Here is a 23,517-nt window from a genome sequence, read left to right as displayed (position 1 = left end):
CTTCATAACCATTCAACATTTAAAAAAAATCTTATATTTTTATAATTAAATATTATTAAAGGCGTAGGAGTGGCTGTGTGGTAAGTAGCTTGCTTACCAACCGCATAGTTCCGGGTTCAGTCCCACTGCGTGGCACCTTGGGCAAGTGTCTTCTACTATAGCCTCGGGCCGACCAAAGCCTTGTGAGTGGATTTGGTAGACGGAAACTGAAAGAAGCCCGTCGTATATATGTGTATATATATATGTGTGTGCGTGTATGCTTGTGTGTCTGTATTTGTCCCCCTAGCATCACTTGACAACCGATGCTGGTGTGTTTATGTCCCCGTCACTTAGCGGTTCAGCAAAAGAGACTGATAGAATAAGTACTGGGCTTACAAAGAATAAGTGCCGGGGTCGAGTTGCTCGATTAAAGGCAGTGCTCCAGCATGGCCGCAGTCAAGTGACTGAAACAAGTAAAAGAGTAAAAGAGTAAAGTGGCAAGTTGGCAGAATCGTTAGCACACTGGACGAAATGCTTAGCAGTATTTTACCCATCGCTACGTTCTGAGTTCAAATTCCACCAGGCTTGATTTTACTTTTCATCCTTATGGGGTTGATAAATTAGGTAACCCCTACACTCCCCAAAAATGTCATGTCCTATGCCGATAGAAGAAAGGATTACTCTTTTACTCTTTTACTCGTTTCAGTCATTTGACTGTGGCCATGCTGGAGCGCCGCCTTCAGTCGACCAAATCGACCCCAGGACTTATTCTTTGTAAGCCTAGTACTTATTCTATCGGTCTCTTTTACCGAACCGCTAAATACAGGGACATAAACACACCAGCATCGGTTGTCAAGCGATGTTGGGAGGACAAACACCGACACACAAACATATACACACACATACATACATATATATATATATCTTATATCAAACTTAATACTTTTTGATAGTTTAAAAAAAAAATAAATAAAATAATAATAAATATATATGATTGATTGATTCTAGTTTCAGCTTATGAGCTGTGGCCATGCTGGGGCACCGCCATATATATACATATATTTAAGATTTATAAGTTTAATTTATTAATTTAAATAATTTTTTAAAATTTTAACTTTAATTTAAATATTTTAATTGGATTTTTATATTTTATATTTTTTATATTTTTTAATTAATTTTATTTCTATGTACTGGCTTATGATTTTCACTGTTTGATTTGCCTAACAGTGGTTTTATCTCTAATTTAATATAATATATATATATATATATATATATAGCTCGGTAGCCACTACACACATTTTTTTTCTCTCCTTGTTTCTTTCTGTGGAAGAGCCTAGGCTCGAAACGTAAAAGACTTTTTTCAATTGCTGAGCATTATACTAATACATCTGTTTGTTTTCTTCACCACTTGTCTTCGTCTTTTGTTTTTTTCATGAATTCTGCCTATATATATATCGTCTGGCACCTGTGTCGGTGGCACATAAAAACACCATCCGAGCGTGGCCGTTCGCCAACCTCGTCTGGCACCTGTGTCGGTGGCACATAAAATCACCCACTACACTCTCGGAGTGGTTGGCGTTAGGAAGGGCATCCAGCTGTAGAAACACTGCCAGATCTGACTGGCCTGGTGCAGCCTTCGGGCTCCCCAGACCCCAGTTGAACCGTCCAACGCATGCTAGCATGGAAAGCGGACGTTAAATGATGATGATGATGATGATGATATATATGATGGGCTTCTTTCAGTTTCCGTTACCAAATCCACTCAACAAGGCTTTGATCGGCCCGAGGCTATAGTAGAAGACACTTGACCAAGGTGCTATGCAATGGGACTGAACCCGGAACCACGTGGTTCGTAAGCAAGCTACTTACCACACAGCCAATCCTACTCCTGTATTATTAAATATTACTAGAAATTGAAAAAAAAAATATTGTTTTACTGCACATAAATTTTATCTACAAAATCTTACGTGGAGCCCCAAGTGTCGCATGGACCCTAGTTGACAACCACTGTCCTAGGATGGACCACAACAGCAATTAACACAGTCACATTCAAATTTGCCAGAATGTATTAACCCTTTCGTTACCATATTTCTGTTGAGATGCTCAGTGTTTCTTTCAATTACTTTTAATATAACAAAGAATTTAGTAAAATAACTTGGATATCATTCAGCTAGTGTCAGGAACATAAATTGCGACTAAGGTTTGGTGGAAGATTTTAATTCAGAACTTATGAAAACAAGACATTTGTATTACAGAGCCAGAGGTGGTTTTGGCCGGGTTGGTATTGAAAGGGTTAAAAATATCATGGTGACTTTAACCCTTTTGTTACCATATTTCTGTTGAGATGCTCTGGGTTTCTTTCAACTAATCTTAAATATAACAAAGAATTTAGTAAAATAACTTAGTTATCATTCAGCTAGCGTTAGGAACATAAATTGTGACTAAGGTTTGGTGGAAGATTTTAATTCAAAACTTATGGAAACAAGACATTTGTATTACAGAGCCAGAGGTGGTTTTGGCCGGGTTGGTATTGAAAGGGTTAAAAATATCATGGTGACTTTAACCCTTTTGTTACCATATTTCTGTTGAGATGCTCTGGGTTTCTTTCAACTAATCTTAAATATAACAAAGAATTTAGTAAAATAACTTAGTTATCATTCAGCTAGCGTTAGGAACATAAATTGTGACTAAGTTTGGTGGAAGATTTTAATTCAAAACTTATGGAAACAAGACATTTGTATTACAGAGCCAGAGGTGGTTTTGGCCGGGTTGGTATTGAAAGGGTTAAAAATATCATGGTGACTTTAACCCTTTTGTTACCATATTTCTGTTGAGATGCTCTGGGTTTCTTTCAACTAATCTTAATATAACAAAGAATTTAGTAAAATAACTTAGTTATCATTCAGCTAGCGTTAGGAACATAAATTGTGACTAAGGTTGGTGGAAGATTTTAATTCAAAACTTATGGAAACAAGACATTTGTATTACAGAGCCAGAGGTGGTTTTGGCCGGGTTGGTATTGAAAGGGTTAAAAATATCATGGTGACTTTAACCCTTTTGTTACCATATTTCTGTTGAGATGCTCTGGTTTCTTTCAACTAATCTTAAATATAACAAAGAATTTAGTAAAATAACTTAGTTATCATTCAGCTAGCGTTAGGAACATAAATTGTGACTAAGGTTTGGTGGAAGATTTTAATTCAAAACTTATGGAAACAAGACATTTGTATTACAGAGCCAGAGGTGGTTTTGGCCGGGTTGGTATTGAAAGGGTTAAAAATATCATGGTGACTTTAACCCTTTTGTTACCATATTTCTGTTGAGATGCTCTGGGTTTCTTTCAACTAATCTTAAATATAACAAAGAATTTAGTAAAATAACTTAGTTATCATTCAGCTAGCGTTAGGAACATAAATTGTGACTAAGGTTTGGTGGAAGATTTTAATTCAAAACTTATGGAAACAAGACATTTGTATTACAGAGCCAGAGGTGGTTTTGGCCGGTTGGTATTGAAGGGTTAAAAATATCATGGTGACTTTAACCCTTTTGTTACCATATTTCTGTTGAGATGCTCTGGGTTTCTTTCAACTAATTTTAAATATAACAAAGAATTTATAAAATAACTTAAAGTTCTCATTAAGCTAGTGTTAGGAACATAAATTGTGACTAAGGTTTGGTGGAAGATTTAATTCAAAACTTAGGAAAACAAGACATTTGTACTAGAGAGCCGGAGCTGGTTTCAACTGGGTTGGTATCAAAAGGGTTAAAAATATCATGGTGACTTGAACCCTTTTGTTACTGTATTTCTGTGAGATGCTCTGTGTTTCTTTCAATTAATTTTATATATAACAAAGAATTTAGTAAAATAATTTTTGAAAACAAGACATTTGTACTCAGAGCCAGGGGCGGTTTCAGCCGGGTTGGTAACGAAAGGGTTAAGAATAAATACACAACTCATTGTTACATAAATATAGGTATATATGTATAGTTGTACATATATATATAGTTATATAGTCAATGGAATATGTTTTACTTACCATGTTGTGCTTTAGAATTCGCTGTGCTACAGGTGTGAACAGGTCGATGATGATACTGGATCTAGGATTCTTCTTGCAGTGCTGTTATTGGAGGGTGCAAGGAAGCGAGGTAAAGGGGTGTGAGTGAGGTGCAGCAACGACAGCAGTAAACAACGGCAACAGCAGCAGCAACAGCAGTGAGTAGTTTTTTTTTTGTTTTTTGGTTTGTTTTTTTTTGGAACAGAGAGAAAGAGGAGAACATGGTGATAAGGATATTGTTGTCGATGACGATGATGATGAGGAGGATGGGGATGACAACTATGATGACAATGATGAAGGTGAGGAGGATGAGGATAACAACTATGATGACAATGATGAAGGTGATGAGGACGATATGATGATGAAGAGGATGATATGATGATGATGAGGATGATATGATGATGAGGATGATATTATGATGATGAGGATGATACGAGGAGGATGAGGATAACAACTATAATGACAATGATGAAGGTGATGAGGATGATATGATGATGAGGATGATATGATGATGATGAGGATGATATGATGATGATGAGGATGATATGAGGAGGATGAGGATGATACGAGGAGGATGAAGATAACAACTATAATGACAATGATGAAGGTGATGAGGATAATATGATGATGATGAGGATAACTATAATGACAATGATGATGGTGATGAGGATAATGATACAATGTTGATGATGATGAGGAGGAAGACCAAGATGAGGAGGAGGAGGGGGCACAGTTACGATAATGGGGATGTTAACAAGAATGATGAAAGTGAAGATGAGGATGAGGAGCAGAAGGAGGATGAGTAGGAGAAAGGATGGGATGATTATATGATACAATGATGACGACGATGATGATTAGGAGGACAAGGAAGAGATGGGTGATGATGATGAGGTTGATGATGATGAGGTGGAGGAGGAAGCTGGTGGTAATAATGATGACGATGATAATGATTAGGAGGAGAAGGAAGAGAAGGGTGATGATGATGAGGTTGATGAGGAGGAGGAGGAAGCTGGTGGTAATAATGATGATGATGATAATGATTAGGAGGAGAAGGAAGAGAAGGGTGATGATGATGAGGTTGATGAGGAGGAGGAGGAAGCTGGTGGTAATAATGATGATGATGATAATGATTAGGAGGAGAAGGAAGAGAAGGGTGATGATGATGATGAGGAGGAGGAGGAGGAAGCTGGTGGTAATAATGATGACGATGATAATCACAATCATGATGATGATGACGGTGGCAGAAGATAGGTGAAACATCTAGTGTTAACAATATAAATATCATTTGGATGAGCTGTGGGGGGAGAGAGAGATACACAGGGGACTAAGACATGTGTAAGAACATAGAGAGGGAGGGAAGGAATGCGTGTTATCTAGTGGTGATGGTCATGGCAACAATGGTAGTAGCAATAAATCTATGAGGAACTGATACTAAATAGCCTAGTGAGTGTGTGTATACATATGTATATATATGCATGTGTGTATATATATATATATATATATATATATATATATGTAAGCACAAGTGAGACCATAACCCGTGGCCTCTACTTGGGACGTAGCTAGTTCACTTATGCATACCTTTCCTTCTTGGGACACAAAACTCTACTTGTGAAAACCTGTTGAGGCAAGTGAAAATCAAAATCGATCAACATCAATGGAAATTGCAGCTGTGATACCAGTGGCGGTGGCACATAAGAGAACCATCCGAACGTGGCCGTTGCCAGCGCCGCCCCGACTGGCATCCATGCCGGTTGCACGTAAAAAGCATCATCTGATTGTGGCCGTTTGCCAGCGCCGCCCCGACTGGCCCCCGTGCTGGTGGCACGTAAAAAGGACCATCCGATCGTGGCTGTTTGCCAGCCTTCCCTGGCACGTAAAAAGCACCCACTATACTCACGGAATGGTTGGCGTTAGGAAGGGCATCCAGCTGTAGAAACTCTGCCAGATCAGATTGGAGCCTGGTGCAGCTTCCTGGCTTTCCAGACCCCAGTTGCACCATCCAACCCATGCTAGCATGGAAAGCGGACGTTAAACAATGATGATAATGACGAGGATGATATATATATATATATACCAATTTAAATACACAACCGAAAGAGCTACTACTAGCTTCATGAAATCATGATCCTTAAACAATAGGCCACATGTCTTAACGCAATTTTACACACACACACACACATAATATGGCATGGGTGTGAGGTTAACAAGTTCACTTTGCAACACCTGGTTTCAGGTTCAGTCCCACAGTGCAGCACTTTGGGCAATTATCTTCTACTATAGCCCCAGGTTGACCAAAGCCTTGTGAGTGGATCTGGTAGATGGAAACTGTATGGAAGCCTGTTATTTGTCTATATATATATATAGTGGAGGCATGTGACTTAGTGGGTAGGGTGTTGGAGTCATGGTTGTGGTTTCAATCCCTGGACCGAGTATTGCATTGTGTTGTGTTCCTGAGCAAAATACTTCATTTCGCATTGCTCTACTTGACAACTGGTGTTGGTTTGTTTGTGTCACTGTAACTTAGTGGTTCAGCAAAACAGACCAAGAGAGAAAGTACCAGACTTAGAAATAAAAAATTAAGTCCTGGGATTGATGTGTTCAACTAAACCAGTGATTTTCAACCAGGTCTCATACAGACCACTAGGGGTCAAAATAAGATTGTCTGGGGTCCACACTAGTGAAATAATTAATGGGGACCAACGACAGTATTTTAAGGGTTCATAAAAAGTTTTGATTTTAATAGTAGTTGTGATACCTGTGCCGGTGGCACATAAAAAGCACCATCTGAATGTGGCCGATGCCAGCGCCGCCTTGACTGGCTTCTGTGCTGGTGGCACATAAAAAGCACCATCTGAACGTGGCCGATGCCAGCGCTGCCTTGACTGGCTTCTGTGCCGGTGGCATGTAAAAAGCACCATTTGAACGTGGCCGATGCCAGCGCCGCCTTGACTGGCTTCTGTGCCGATGGCACGTAAAAAGCACCATCCGAACATGGATGATGCCAGCGCCGCCTTGACTGGCTTCTGTGCCGGTGGCACGTAAAAAGCACCAACCGATCGTGGTCGCTGCCAGACTCCCCTGGCACGTAAAAAGCACCCACTACACTCACGGAGTGGTTGGCGTTAGGAAGGGCATCCAGCTGTAGAAACACTGCCAAATCAGACTGGAGCCTGGTGCAGCCTCCTGGCTTCCCAGACCCCGGTCGAACTGTCCAACCCGTGCTAGCACGGAAAACGGACGTTAAACGATGATCATGATGATGTATGCAATACATGAAACCGGTAGGTTTCTTTCTTTCACACTTTACATCATTCAACTTATACAAGGGAATGAGTGAATAACAAAATGGGAATTTTGAAGGAGCAAAGCAGCTAGATATAAAATGTCTAAGAGATGAAAGCAATAACTGTGCTGGGAAGTAATGCTTGTCACCACTTCAATGTGGCTGTTCCATAAGAATAGACGTTACTGTGATTTTTTAACCCCAAGAGGACGCAACCTGCATCCAATATATTACAAGTAAGGAAGTGAACCCCTACCACCTTCTAGTGATGGGACGAGCAGACCAGTATCGTTTCAGGCTATCTCTGCCCTTCCTCAGTGCTGGACACTTTGTCTGCTAGAGATGGCGGCAGTTTGAAGGAATTATCTATAAAACTAGACCTGTTGAGGCAAGTGAAAATCAAAATCAAAATCGAAATCGATCAACATCAATGGAAATTGCAGCTGTGATACCAGTGCCGATGGTATGTAAGAGAACCATCCGAACGTGGCCGATGCCAGCGCCGCCCCGACTGGCCTCGTGCCGGTGGCACGTAAAAAGCACCACCCGAACATAGCCGATGCCAGCGCCGCCATGACTGGCTTCTGTGCCGGTGGCATGTAAAAGGCACCATCCGATCGTGGTCGTCGACAGCCTCGCCTGGCCCCCATGCTGGTGGCACATAAAAAGCACCATCCGATCGTGGCCATTGCCAGCCTCACCTGGCCTCATTGCTGGTGGCACGTAAAAAGCACCATCCAATCGTGGCCGTTTGCCAGCCTCGTGTGGCACGTAAAAAGCACCCACTACACTCACGGGGTGGTTGGCGTTACGAAGGGCATCCAGCCATAGAAACATTGCCAGATCATACTGGGCCTGATGCAGCCTTCTGGCTTCCCAGACCCCAGTTGAACCGTCCAACCCATGCTAGCATGGAAAGCAGACACTAAACGATGAGAATGATGATGATGATGATGAATGGCTAAGGGGGTCCTGGACTAAACCCTTCAGGATGGTGCTCCAGCATGGTCACAGTTAAATGACTGAAACAGGTAAAAGATGTAAACGATATACTTAATTCTCTCTCATTATCAGGTGTGTTATTCCTGGATATGTATATAATTCCAGGCTGGGTTTGAACTCAGAACTGACAATAGTCATGTCTAGACATTCTTGACTATGTTTGAGTCTAACAAAAAAAGAAAATGGTCGTGGAGGGGCATGGAAGATGTAAGGGGTGGAAGATGTTGATATTGTTTAGGAAGGCAGCGAGATGGCAGAAACATTAGTACGCCAGGCGAAATACTTAGCTGTATTTCATCTGCCATTACGTTCTGAGTTCAAATTCCACTGAGGTCGACTTTGCCTTTCATCCTTTCGGGGTCGATAAATTAAGTACCAGTTACGCACTGATGTCGATGTAATCGACTTAATACCTATGTCTTTCTTTGTTTGTCCCCTCTATGTTTAGCCCCTTGTGGGTAGTAAAGAAATAGATATTGTTTAGGAGTGCCTCAAGAACTCACCCGACTGAAAAACTCGCATATTTCTTGTGTCGGATGGTTGTTCTCCAGCAGCGGAGTCAATGCTATGATGATGTTTTCGTGGGCTGACTTGGAAATAAGGTCACAATTCTGGAAAAAAAAAATTACAAGTAAATATAAATAACACCAAAAAAGACAAAAAAAAAACAGGTAAAGAAAATTTAAAAAAAAGAACAAAATAGTAAATAAATATATTCAAAGGTGCGGGCATGGCTGTGTGGTTAAGAAGCTTGCTTTGCAACTACATGATTTCAGGTTCAGTCTCACTAGGCAGCACCTAGGGAAAGTGTCTTCTACTATAGCTCCAGGCTAATCAATGTCTTTTAGAGGGCACACACTCTCCTACTCTGATGTAATCTCCAGGGATACAGGTATCCAGCAACAGGACCTCTGTAATGCTATGATGGACCGTGAAGTCTGGCGTAGCATGGTAAATTCCATTGTCTCGACCACGGTCGAATGATGATGATGAAGGCTATTTGATAGACAGAAACTGAGTGGAAGGCCAACTGGATGACACCAATCCTTCATGAGGCTAACACAACTTCTAATCGAATTATATATATAATTGCAATACTAACTCCAGGAAACCCGCCAGTCACCAAGTCACCTACAGTTCTGGCAGACACACGAGCCAAATTGATTACATACTCGCCAGAAAAAGGGTAAGATGGCTGCTTATAAATGCCAAAACCTTCCCAGGCGAAGAATGTACAGATCTTTTCGATTTGAACGACAGTTTTTTAATATAATTTCCGCATAACTAAACACTTTTAAACTTCGTATACTAGTAGAATGTGTTTATAAAATATTTTTTTCTCTTGGCTTTATTGAGAAAATTCTATAGTTTGTAAGATATTTGTTGTTTCTTTTCTTTAATTTCTGCAATTTCAACCAATCAGTGACGTCTATTGAGTTAAAAAAACATTCTGTGTCATATGAATATGTCCCTCGTTTAAGAAACAGATTGGGTTTATTTACATTTGTGAAGAGAAAAAGAAACCCTTCCCCCACCCCTAACCCTAAAACAGATTGAAATGCAATAGATCAATACTAGGGTCATAATTATAGGTAAAAATTTCATATGACACCACTAGAAAAAACTGCCATTCAAACTGAAAAGATCTGAATGTACCCCTCAACATAGATTAGTAGTTAGCAACTTCAGGATCAGGGCTAAATGGAAGAGAAGGGTCTGGAAGATTAAAGATCCTGCAAATAGAGAGAGATTTAGAGACGTATTACTCGAAGCCTTTGATAAAATAGAAGGGGATATAGCATCACATGATGTGGAAGACAACTGGAGGTTTCTACGGGACAACCTGCTGAGAGCCACTGACCAGATCTGTGGATGGTGAAAGGTTATCTAGGATCAAATGTACGCCATGCCTGCAAGATCCACTACATACATACATATATATCTATACGATATCTGTGCCAGTGGCACATAAAAAGCACCATCTGAACGTGGCCGATGCCAGTGCTGCCTTGACTGGCTTCTGTGCCGGTGGCACGTAAAAAGATACCAACCGATCGTGGCCGTTGCCAGCCTCCCCTGGCACCTGTGCCGGTGGCACGTAAAAAGCATCCACTACACTCATGGAGTGGTTGGCGTTAGGAAGGGCATCCAGCCGTAGAAACACTGCCAGCTCAGACTGGAGCCTGGTGCAGCCTCCTGGCTTCTCAGACCCCGGTCGAACCGTCCAACCCATGCTAGCACGGAAAACGGACGTTAAACGATGATGATGATATATATATATATATATATGTATATATATATATATATAATATATATATATATATATATATATATGTATGTATGTATGTATATATATATATATATATATATATATATATATATATATATATATATACACATCCACATATATATGTGTGTGTGTATTAGGGTGTTCAGAAAGTAATTACATTTTTTCACCACTATGAAATATGAATCAACCAATCACGTCAGAGCCAAGCTCAAATGGGCGGTAACTGTCAAGAAATAGTATATCATATCTTGTACCCGGCAGTGTGTCATTCACAGTTATTTTGGTGATTAACCCCACGGAGGATAAGAACATTATGAGACAACATATTCCCCATTGCTTATTGTATGAGTTTTGACAGAAAAGTACCGCTACAGAAGCGATGAAAAAACATTTGTGAAGATGTATCCAGATGCAGTGAAAGATGGTACATGTCTGCTGTGGTTTAAAAGGTTTGAAGATGGTGATTGTGACACATCCGACAAGCCCCACTCTGGAAGATGACCCTGATATTATCAAAGGCAATCTTGATCTCCAACTTAATGTGGTGGTTGTGTCAGAACATAGAACACTGTGTGATTTACTAGCAGTGCATAAAACCATTCATATTTATAGCATTGACAGACGCGAACTGTCTACTCGTCTGCCAGAAATGCCAGAAATGCCTGATCACATAAGGCGGCGAGCTGGCAGAAACGTTAGCAGCCGGGCGAAATGCTTAGCGGTATTTCGTCTGCCGTTACGTTGTGAGTTCAAATTCTGCCGAGGTCGACTTTGCCTTTCATCCTTTCGGGATCGATAAATTAAGTACCAGTTACGCACTGGGGTCAATGTAATCGATTTGATACCTATGTCTGTCCCTGTTTGTCCCCTCTGTGTTTAGCCCCTTGTGGGTAATAAAGAAATGGGCATTTCGTCTGCCGCTATGTTCTGAGTTCAAATTCCACCGAGGCCGACTTTGCCTTTCATCCTTTCGGGGTCGATTAAATAAGTACCAGTTACGCACTGGGGTCGATGTAATGGACTTAATCCATTTGTGTCTTTGTGCTCTCTGTATCTAGCCCCTTGTGGGTAGTAAAGAAATAGGTATTTCGTCTGCCGCTATGTTCTGAGTTCAAATTCCACCGAGGCCGACTTTGCCTTTCAACCTTTTGGAGGTCGATTAAATAAGTACCAGTTACGCACTGGGGTCGATATAAGATAAAAGACAGGTCTGCTGAAGCGCCGGGGACTGACCAGGGGCCAAACAACAACAACTACAACATGCGGATACTTACAACTGTGTGGAAGAGTTCAGAGATTAGTTCTAATGGAAACTGGTAGACGTTTGAGTCTTGTATCGGAGTAGACAGGGAGACGTCGATCAAGTTCTGGAAGAAGAGGAAACAAGAAAAAGAATTTAGAGGGTAAAGACAGCTTTGTTATCATCATCATCATTATCGTTTGCCTGGCCTCCGTGCCGGTGGCACGTAAAAAGCACCATCCGATCGTGGCCGTTTGCCAGCACCGTCTGGCCACCCGTGCCGGTGGCATGTAAAAAGCACCATCTGATCGTGGCTGTTGCCAGCCTCGCCTGGCCCCTGTGCCGGTGGCATGTAAAAAGCACCATCCGATTGTGGACGTTTGCCAGCTTCGTCTGGCCCCTGTGCCAGTGGCACGTAAAAAGCACCATCCAATCGTGGCCGTTTGCCAGCACCGCCTGGCACCTGTGTCGGTGGCACGTAAAAAGCACCATCCGATCGTGGCGTTTGCCAGCTCCGTCTGGCACCTGTGCCGGCGGCACGTAAAAAGCACCCACTACACTCACGGAGTGGTTGGCATTAGGAAGGGCATCCAGCCATAGAAACATTGCCAGATCAGACTGGAGCCTGATGCAGCCTTCTGGCTTCCCAGACCCCAGTTGAACCGTCCAACCCATGCTAGCACAGAAAGCGGATGCTAAACGATGATGATGATGATGATGATGATGTATAGGTGTGGTCGTGTGGTTAAGAAGTTTGCTTCACAAACACATAGTTTCAGGTTCGGTCCACTGGAGCTACAGATGTGCATACTGTATAAACACTTTATTTAATGTGTACAGACAGAGTCTGCCGATGCAAACAGGGAAAATAGAACTGAAACCATATGTATATATAATGGAGGCAATGCCAGGTCATCAGTATCAGTTGGGCTCATCAAAGAATTTCACATTTTTCCGCAATATTTTCTAGCCCCAAATGGCTTATTTTTTATATCTAGGTGCAGGAGTGGCTGTGTGGTAAGTAGCTTGCTTACCAACCACATGGTTCCGGGTTCAGTCCCACTGCGTGGCATCTTGGGCAAGTGTCTTCTACTATAGCCTCGGGCCGACCAAAGCCTTGTGAGTGGATTTGGTAGACGGAAACTGAAAGAAGCCCATCGTATATATGTATATATATATATATATATATTATATATATATATATATATATTATATATATATATAGGTGCAGGAGTGGCTGTGTGGTAAGTAGCTTGCTTACCAACCACATGGTTCCGGGTTCAGTTCCACTGCGTGGCACCTTGGGCAAGTGTCTTCTGCTATAGCCTCGGGCCGACCAAAGCCTTGTGAGTGGATTTGGTAGACGGAAACTGAAAGAAGCCCATCGTATATATGTGTGTGTGTGTGTGTGTGTGTGTGTGTCTGTTTGTCTCCCCAACATCGCTTGACAACCGATGCTGTGTTTACGTCCCCGTTATTTAGCGGTTCGGCAAAAGAGACCGATAAAATAAGTACTGGGCTTACAAAGAATAAGTCCCGGGGTCAATTTGCTCCAGCATGGCCACAGTCAAATGAGTAAAAAAAGAAAGAGCACTGTCTTTTTCCATTTCACTTTACTAAATTTATACTCGGGCTCAGCCCAAACAGCCCAAGTGCCAGGGTCGCCACTGATATATATACTGAGTGCTGCTTGACATACCAGTGCTTCCTGACATGTCAGTGCCGCCTGACTGGCTCCCATGCTGGTGGCATGTAAAAAGCACCATTTGAGCATGGTTGATGCCAGTGCCACCTGACTGGCCCCCATGCCGGTCGCATGTAAAAGGCCCCCACTACACTCTTTGAGTGGTTGGCTTTAGGAAGGGCATCCAGCTGTAGAAACCTTGCCAGACGAGATTGGAGCCTGGTACAGCCTCCTGGTTTGCTAGTCCTCAGTTAAACTGTCCAACCCATGCCAGCATGGAAAGCGGACATTAAATGATGAGGAGGAACATGATGATATACGTGTAAGTCATCTAAGAGTCCACGAGTTGGGAAAAAATGCACTCGTATATCTGTCAATGTTGTTGCTTGTTCCTTCCCGAGTCATGCCTGGTTCATAAGGGCCAGTTTCCTAGTCCCATTGGCCCATAGGTTCCCCACCTGGATAGGATGCCAGTCCATCTCAGGTGAGCTGCTAGATACAGGAGGAAAGAGTGAGAGAAGGTTGGGGTGAAAGAGTCAACAGAGGTTCGCCATCACCTTCTGCTGAAGCCATGTTTCCTTCATAAACACGCACATCACCCATTCTGAGATTCGAACCCGCGATCCATTGACTGTGAGTCCACTGCGCTAACCACTCCACATATCTGTCAACAGAGTGGGTATATTAATCAAATCGAACAGTATTGTATATCTATTACTGCCAATGTTACCAACTGGTTTCATGTTAGGGATTCGACAGGGTGTTAGGTAGCAGTTCGATTATGTAACCCTACACTCATAAGAGGTAGTCCATGCTATAACAGCTACCTCTGATGAGCCACTTGCAGACATTGCAGTAGAGGTTTCCATCATTTCGACCTGGCTCTATGCATGTCTCTTTCCTCCTACTATCTGCAAATATGTCTGTGCACTATTGTATATAGAGTTGCAGTCAGAGTGCTTTTATGATAAACACTATCCCGATCTGATAAATAAAACCATACGCCTTCTTGTTTAAGTTGACAATTCTTTCAATGTTCTGCCTCCAGCCCCACTTAATCATTCTTACTCATTCTCAAGTGCTCCCTCTTCCAAATCCTGTTTTTTTCCTATCTTCTATGACTTGTTTGTTACTGACTGTTTGCTCTTTCCTTAGAATGAGATGATTCTCTCACTTTACTGTGGCCATGCTGGAGCACCGCCTTTAGTCGAGCAAATTGACCCCAGGACTTATTCTTTGTAAGTCTAGTACTTATTCTATCGGTCTCTTTTGCCAAACCGCTAAGTGACGTAAACACACCAGCATTGGTTGTCAAGCAATGCTAGGGTGACAAACACAGACACACAAACATACACACACACACACATACATATATATATATATACATATATACGACAGGCTTCTTTCAGTTTCCGTCTACCAAATCCACTCACAAGGCATTGGTCGGCCCGGAGCTATAGCAGAAGACACTTGCCCAAGATGCCACGCAGTGGGATTGAACCCGGAACTATGTGGTTGGTAAGCAAGCTACTTACCACACAGCCACTCCTATGCCTATTTATATATATATATGATGGGCTTCTTTCAGTTTCCGTCTACCAAATCCACTCACAAGGCATTGGTCGGCCCGGAGCTATAGCAGAAGACATTTGCCCAAGATGCCACGCAGTTGGTTAGCAAGCTACTTACCACACAGCCACTCCTGTGCCTGTTCAGTACAGATGTGAACAATTTGGAAAGGACAAATGGATGTTTAAGTTGTTTTGTCAACCGAAGATGTTTGGCATTGGAGGTAAACACACACATGCACACACACAAATACATACATCCATAAACACACTCATAAATACACACTCGCAAATACACACACACACACACACGAATACACACACATGCACACACACAAATACATACATCCATAAACACACTCATAAATACACACTCGCAAATACACACACACACACATGAATACACACACATGCACACACACAAATACATACATCCATAAACACACTCATAAATACACACTCGCAAATACACACACACACACACGAATACACACACATGCACACACACAAATACATACATCCATAAACACACTCATAAATACACACTCGCAAATACACACACACACACACGAATACACACACATGCACACACACAAATACATACATCCATAAACACACTCATAAATACACACTCGCAAATACACACACACACACACGAATACACACACATGCACACACACAAATACATACATCCATAAACACACTCATAAATACACACTCGCAAATACACACACACACACGAATACACACACATGCACACACACAAATACATACACACACGAATACATACACATGCACACACACAAGTACATACACACACGAATACACACACACGCACACACACAAATACATACATCCATAAACACACTCATAAATACACACTCGCAAATACACACACACACGAATACACACACATGCACACACACAAATACATACACACACGAATACATACACATGCACACACACAAGTACATACACACACGAATACACACACACGCACACACACAAATACATACATCCATAAACACACTCATAAATACACACTCGCAAATACACACACACACACACACGAATACACACACATGCACACACACAAATACATACATCCATAAACACACTCATAAATACACACTCACAAATACACACACACACACACGAATACACACACATGCACACACACAAATACATACATCCATAAACACACTCATAAATACACACTCACAAATACACACACACACACACACGAATACACACACATGCACACACACAAATACATACATCCATAAACACACTCATAAATACACACTCGCAAATACACACACACGCACACACGAATACACACACATGCACACACACAAGTACATACATCCATAAACACACTCATAAATACACACTCGCAATACACACACACACACCAATACACACACATGCACACACACAAATACATACATCCATAAACACACTCATAAATACACACTCGCAAATACACACCACACACACGAATACACACACATGCACACACACAAATACATAATCCATAACACACTCATAAATACACACTCGCAAATACACACACACACACACGAATACACACACATGCACACACACAAATACATACATCCATAACACCTCATAAATACACACTCGCAAATACACACACACACACACGAATACACACACATGCACACACACAAATACATACATCCATAAACACACTCATAAATACACACTCGCAAATACACACACACACACACACGAATACACACACATGCACACACACAAATACATACATCCATAAACACACTCATAAATACACACTCACAAATACACACACACACACACACGAATACACACACATGCACACACACAAATACATACATCCATAAACACACTCATAAATACACACTCGCAAATACACACACACACGAATACACACACACACACGAATACACACACACACACGAATACACACACACACACGAATACACACACATGCACACACACAAATACATACATCCATAAACACACTCATAAATACACACTCGCAAATACACACATACACACACAATACACACATGCACACACACAAGTACATACATCCATAAACACACTCATAAATACACACTCGCAAATACACACCACACCACCAGATACACACACAGCACACACACAAGTACATACATCCATAAACACAGTCATAAATACATACTCCAATAAATACACACACACACCACCACGATACACACACATGCACACACACAAATACATACATCCATAAACACACTCATAATACACACTCGCAAATACACACACCACCACACGAATACACACACATGCACACACACAATACATACATCCATAAACACACTCATAAATACACACTCGCAAATCACAATACACACACACCCGAATACACACACATGCCACACACAACCCGTAATACATCCATAAACACCTCATAAATACATCTCACAAATACAACACACCACCACAATACACACACATGCACACCACAAATACATACATCCATAAACACACTCGCAAATACACACACACACGAATACACACACACACACGAATACACACACACACACGAATACACACACACACACGAATACACACAGACACACACAAACGAACGCCTAAAGACGATTACCTTGATTTCTTTAACCACCACTTCAGGCCTTCGGGCGTGTTTCAGCAATTTCTCGTATTTGTAGACATGTTTCTGAAAAGAAATAGAAAGACAATTGAAAGACAATAGACTCACACAAAAAGCATCATCCGAACGTGGCCGATGCCAGCGCTGCCTCGACTGGCTTCTGTGCCGGCGGCACACAAAAAGCACCATCCGAACGTGGCTGATGCCAGCGCTGCCTCGACTGGCTTCTGTGCCGGTGGCACACAAAAAGCACCATCCGAACGTGGCCGATGCCAGCGCTGCCTCGACTGGCTTCTGTGCCGGTGGCACATAAAAAGCACCATCCGAACGTGGCCGATGCCAGCGCTGCCTCGACTGGCTTCTGTGCCGGTGGCACATAAAAAGCACCATCCGAACGTGGCCGATGCCAGCGCTGCCTCGACTGGCTTCTGTGCCGGAGGCACACAAAAAGCACCATCCGAACGTGGCCGATGCCAGCGCTGCCTCGACTGGCTTCTGTGCCGATGGCACATAAAAAGCACCATCCGAACGTGGCCGATGCCAGCGCTGCCTCGACTGGCTTCTGTGCCGGTGGCACATAAAAAGCACCATCCGAACGTGGCCGATGCCAGCGCTGCCTCGACTGGCTTCTGTGCCGGTGGCACACAAAAAGCACCATCCGAACGTGGCCGATGCCAGCGCTGCCTCGTCTGGCTTCTGTGCCGGTGGCACATAAAAAGCACCATCCGAACGTGGCCGATGCCAGTGCCGCCTTGGCTGGCTTCCGTGCCGGTGGCACGTTAAAAGCACCAACCAATCGTGGCCAATGCCAGACTCTGCTGGCACCTGTGCCGGTGGCACGTAAAAAGCACCCACTACACTCGCGGAGCGGTTGGCGTTTGGAAGGGCATCCAGCTGTAAAAACACTGCCAGATCAGACTGGAGCCTGGTGCAGCCCCTGGCTTCCCAGACTTCGGTCGAACCGTCCAACCCGTGCTAGTGTGGAAAACGATGATGATGATGATGATGATAGGTGCAGGTGTAGCTGTGTGGCCGGTGGGAGGGGCTTCTGTCCTACACGGAGGATCCTGAGTGGCTTTCGCAGGTGGCTGCGGAGGTCATATGGGAGAACGATCTGTGCAGGATAACGGACTCCTTCTCGAAGGACTCCTTCAGATTTATGTTGACACCTTTAAGTTCGGAACGGACCAGGTGCTTCGATGAAGCGAGGAGCCTGGCTGGGCGGAAAAATTGAAGAGGTGTATTACCTCAAAAAGAGACTCAAAATTGTAAAAAGTGAGAGAATTATTGCCTCGTGTTTGTGTTTTATTTTTAACTAGCAGCATAGCCCGGCATTGCCCGAGTATGTAAGAGCCCCTGGACCAGACATGATGCTCGCTGTGAATTTTAAAAAAAAAATTCCTGCCAATTTGTGAAAGATATTGTCGAAAATATGTCATCTTGAATTTGAACGCGATTTCCAAAAATGGCATGATTTTATCGATTTTTTCTGATGGTAAGGTATTGGAAAACTAACGTCAGAATTAAGTTTCTTAGGGTAACATTAAGCTTTACCATGAGTTTGGTGAAAATCGATTGCAAGTTGCGAAAACTACAACAGAAAATGTGTTGCAAATAAAAAGCTTAGATTCTCGACCCCATGTCGAAATTATCAATTTTTTTCAGAACTGGGGGCACTTTTCAAACTTTTCGCTGCGTTAGTTTTGAATTATGACATTGGGCTATGTGTGTGTCAAGTTTCATCAGAATCGGTTGAAAGCCGTGGTCAGGGTGAGGGTACAACCTGACAGAAACACAGACACACAGACAGACAAACTGCCGTTTATATAGAGAGATTTTGAACTGTCTAAGAGGTTTATTGCCTCGCTTTTACGCTTTACGCTTTTACTTGTTCCAGTCATTTGACTGCGGCCATGCTGGAGCACCGCCTTTAGTCGAGCAAATCGACCCCGGGACTTATTCTTTGTAAGCCCAGTACTTATTCTATCGGTCTCTTTTGCCGAACCGCAAAGTTACAGGGACGTAAACACACCAGCGTCGGTTGTCAAGCGATGGTAGGGGGACAAACACATATACATAAACATATATATATATATACACACCAGTATCGGTTGTCAAGTGATGTTAGGGAGACAAACACACACACAAACATATACACACACATACATATATATATATATATATATACATATATACGACAGGCTTCTTTCAGTTTCTGTGTACCAAATCCACTCACAAGGCATTGGTCGGCCCGGGGCTATAGCAGAAGACACTTGCCCAAGATGCCACGCAGTGGGACTGAACCCGGGACTATGTGGTTGGTAAGCAAGCTACTTACCACACAGCCACTCCTATGCCTATTTATATATATATATGATGGGCTTCTTTCAGTTTCCGTCTACCAAATCCACTCACAAGGCATTGGTCGGCCCGGGGCTATAGCAGAAGACACTTGCCCAAGGTGCCACGTAGTGGGACTGAACCCGGAACCATGTGGTTGGTAAGCAAGCTACTTACCACACAGCCACTCCTATGCCTATTTATATATATATATATGATGGGCTTCTTTCAGTTTCCGTCTACCAAATCCACTCACAAGGCATTGGTCGGCCCGGGGCTATAGCAGAAGACACTTGCCCAAGGTGCCACGTAGTGGGACTGAACCCGGAACCATGTGGTTGGTAAGCAAGCTACTTACCACACAGCCACTCCTGCGTCTATTGTGTTTTTTTAAAAAAAAAAAAAGAGCAATGTTTCAGAGAAGCGAAAGTCAGTGGGCGCTTTTCATTTTCTCCCATCCTTATCATCCATATATCATCATTAGTCATCCCATTAATGTCTCTGTCTAGCCCTCAAGCTTCTCTCTGTGTGCTGCCCTTGTGGCAAATTTAATGAAATAGAGAAGCTTCCTTTCCAATCACATGGTTCTGGGATCTGTCTCACTGTGATACACCTTGGGCAAGTGTCTTCTACTATAGCCTTATGAGGGAATTTGGTAGGCAGAAACTGAAAGAAGCCCATTGTGAGCATGTATGTACATATCTATGTGTGTGTCTTTGTGTCTGTGTTTGTGTCCCGACCACCACTTGACAACAAATGTTGGTGTGTTTGTGTCCCCATAACTTAGCGGGGCCTTAAAAAGTAAGTACCAGGCTTTTAAAAAGTAAGTGCTAGGGTTGATATATTCGACTAAAAATTCCTCAAGGCAGTGCCCCAGCATGGCCACAGTCTAATGACTGAAACAAGGAAAAGATAAAATATAAAAGATAAAATAAAAATATAAAAGATATATATATATATATATTATATATATATATATATATACTCTTTTACTTGTTTCAGTCATTTGACTGCAGCCATGCTGGAGCACAGCCTTTAGTCGAGCCAGCTCCTGTTAAACCATCCAACCCATGACAGCATGGAAAACAGACATTAAATGATGATGGTGATATATATACACACACACACACACACACATTATATACGTGAATATATATATATATATATTATATATATATATATGTATATTTTATTTTATTTTATTTTTTTTATTTTATCTAGTTTCAGCTCACGAGCTGTGGCCATGCTGGGGCACCGCCATTTATATATATATATATATATATATAAATATATACACATGCACACATATATACATGTGTACACATATATGTATATATACATTAGTTTAATATTACTATCCATGCAAACATCAGGAAAAAAAAACATTCAATATAAACCACAAACGCACAGATGTATATTTACACACACACACACACACCTACAAAACACACACACACAAAAACAACTTTGATTCATCATCAAAAAATAAAAAACAATCAAATGAAAATAAAAACTAAGATATAAATGAAAACAAAACAATAACCTCACACATACACACGAACACATGCTTGTGCACGGACACACACACACACACACACACACATACACACACACACAACACACACACATACACACACATCCTTGAAACCTACAGATAATATGTCAACACATAACATGTGTAAATTAATTGGTTGGAGAATTTGAAACCTTTAAAAAAGGCCACAGAAGTGTAATGAAAACAAATCCCAAAAACAATCCTTTCTACTTGAGGCATAAGGCCAGTAGTTTGGGGGACGTGGGCGTGCGGATTGCATTGACCCCAATGCTTAACTGCTACTTATTTCATCGACCCTGGAAGAGTGACAGGCAAATTCACCACCAGCAGAATTTGAACCCATGATAATGTTAAGTCAGAAAAAAATACTACTTAGTATTTTGTCCGATGTGCTAACAATCCTACCAGCTCCCCACCACACAAACTAATTAATAAAAACTGAAATGAAGTGAGCTACAACCAGTGTGTGTGTGTCTGAGTGTGTGTGTGTGTGTGTGAGACTGTTTCAAGCATCATTCATATGCAATTTAGACTCTTCTTTGTTCAAAGGGTCACCTAGGACCCTGTGAATCAAGACCTTGGAAGCAGTGTCCAAAGGTGTCACGCCAATCATGTCTTCTTCATTAAACTCTTCTTTGTTCATAGGATCACCTAGGACCCTGTGAACCAAGACCTTGGAAGCAGTGTCCAAAGGTGTCACGCCAATCATGTCTTCTTCATTAAACTCTTCTTTGTTCATAGGGTCACCTAGGACCCTGTGAACCAAGACCTTGGAAGCAGTGTCCAAAGGTGTCACGCCAATCATGTCTTCTTCATTAAACTCTTCTTTGTTCATAGGGTCACCAAGGACCCTGTGAACCAAGACCTTGGAAGCAGTGTCCAAAAGTGTCACGCCAATCATGTCTTCTTCATTAAACTCTTCTTTGTTCATAGGGTCACCTAGGACCCTGTGAACCAAGACCTTGGAAGCAGTGTCCAAAGGTGTCACGCCAATCATGTCTTCTTCAACAGCACAAAGACATAACCCCTACAAATATGGATTTCAAATTTTGGCACAAGGTCAGCAATTTCGATGGGAGGGTTGAAGTCAATTACATTGACTCCTGTGCTAATTTTATTGATCTCGAAAGGATAAAAGGCAAAGTCGACCACGACAGAATTTGAACTCAGAACACGAAGAGGGGTGAAACACTGCTAAGCATTTTGTCCAGTGTGCTAATGACTCTACCAGCTCACAGCCTTATAATCATTATACATTTTGGCTTAGAATTCTGGCACAAGGCTAGCAATTTTGAGGGAGGGTTTAAGTCGATTGTATTGACACCAGTGATCAACTAATGTTTATTTTAATGACCCCGAAAAGATGAAAAGCGAAATTGACCCCAGAAAGGATGAAAGGCAAAGTTGACCCTGAAAGGATCAAAGGAAAAGTTGACCCCAAGATGAAAAGTGAAATTGACCCCAGAAAGGATGAAAGGCAAAGTTGATTCTGAATGGATGAAAGGCAAAGTTGACCCCAAAAGGATCAAAAGAAAAGTCGACCCTGAAAGGATCAAAGGAAAAGTTGACCCCAAGATGAAAAGCGAAATTGACCCCAGAAAGGATGAAAGGCAAAGTTGATTCTGAAAGGATGAAGGCAAAGTTGATTCTGAATGGATGAAAGGCAAAGTTGACCCCAAAAGGATCAAAAGAAAAGTCGACCCTGAAAGGATCAAAGGAAAAGTTGACCCCAAGATGAAAAGCGAAATTGACCCCAGAAAGGATGAAAGGCAAAGTTGATTCTGAAAGGATGAAAGGCAAAGTCAACCCCAAAAGGATGAAAGGCAAAGTCGACCCCGAAAGAATCAAAGATAAGG

General features: G+C 42.1%; 1 protein-coding gene across 2 annotated transcripts in view; it reads right to left on the bottom strand.

The window, feature by feature from the left end:
• LOC115226169 (C-Maf-inducing protein) overlaps positions 1 to 23,517 on the bottom strand; it is a 116,177-nt gene that overhangs the window by 34,035 nt on the left and 58,625 nt on the right. For both annotated transcript variants that reach the window (XM_029797166.2, XM_029797167.2), the window contains exons 3-6: positions 17,761 to 17,832; positions 11,887 to 11,979; positions 8,826 to 8,933; positions 4,017 to 4,097 (exon numbers count right to left, since the gene is read on the bottom strand). In XM_029797166.2, coding sequence (XP_029653026.1) covers positions 4,017 to 4,097; positions 8,826 to 8,933; positions 11,887 to 11,979; positions 17,761 to 17,832 — 354 coding nt within the window. The remainder of the gene's footprint in view (positions 1 to 4,016; positions 4,098 to 8,825; positions 8,934 to 11,886; positions 11,980 to 17,760; positions 17,833 to 23,517) is intronic.

The sequence above is a fragment of the Octopus sinensis genome, linkage group LG29 (assembly GCF_006345805.1).
Source record: "Octopus sinensis linkage group LG29, ASM634580v1, whole genome shotgun sequence".
Lineage (NCBI taxonomy): Eukaryota > Metazoa > Mollusca > Cephalopoda > Octopoda > Octopodidae > Octopus > Octopus sinensis.
The sequence above is the reverse complement of the archived record's forward strand: the minus strand, read 5'-3'. Positions and strand labels throughout refer to the sequence as shown.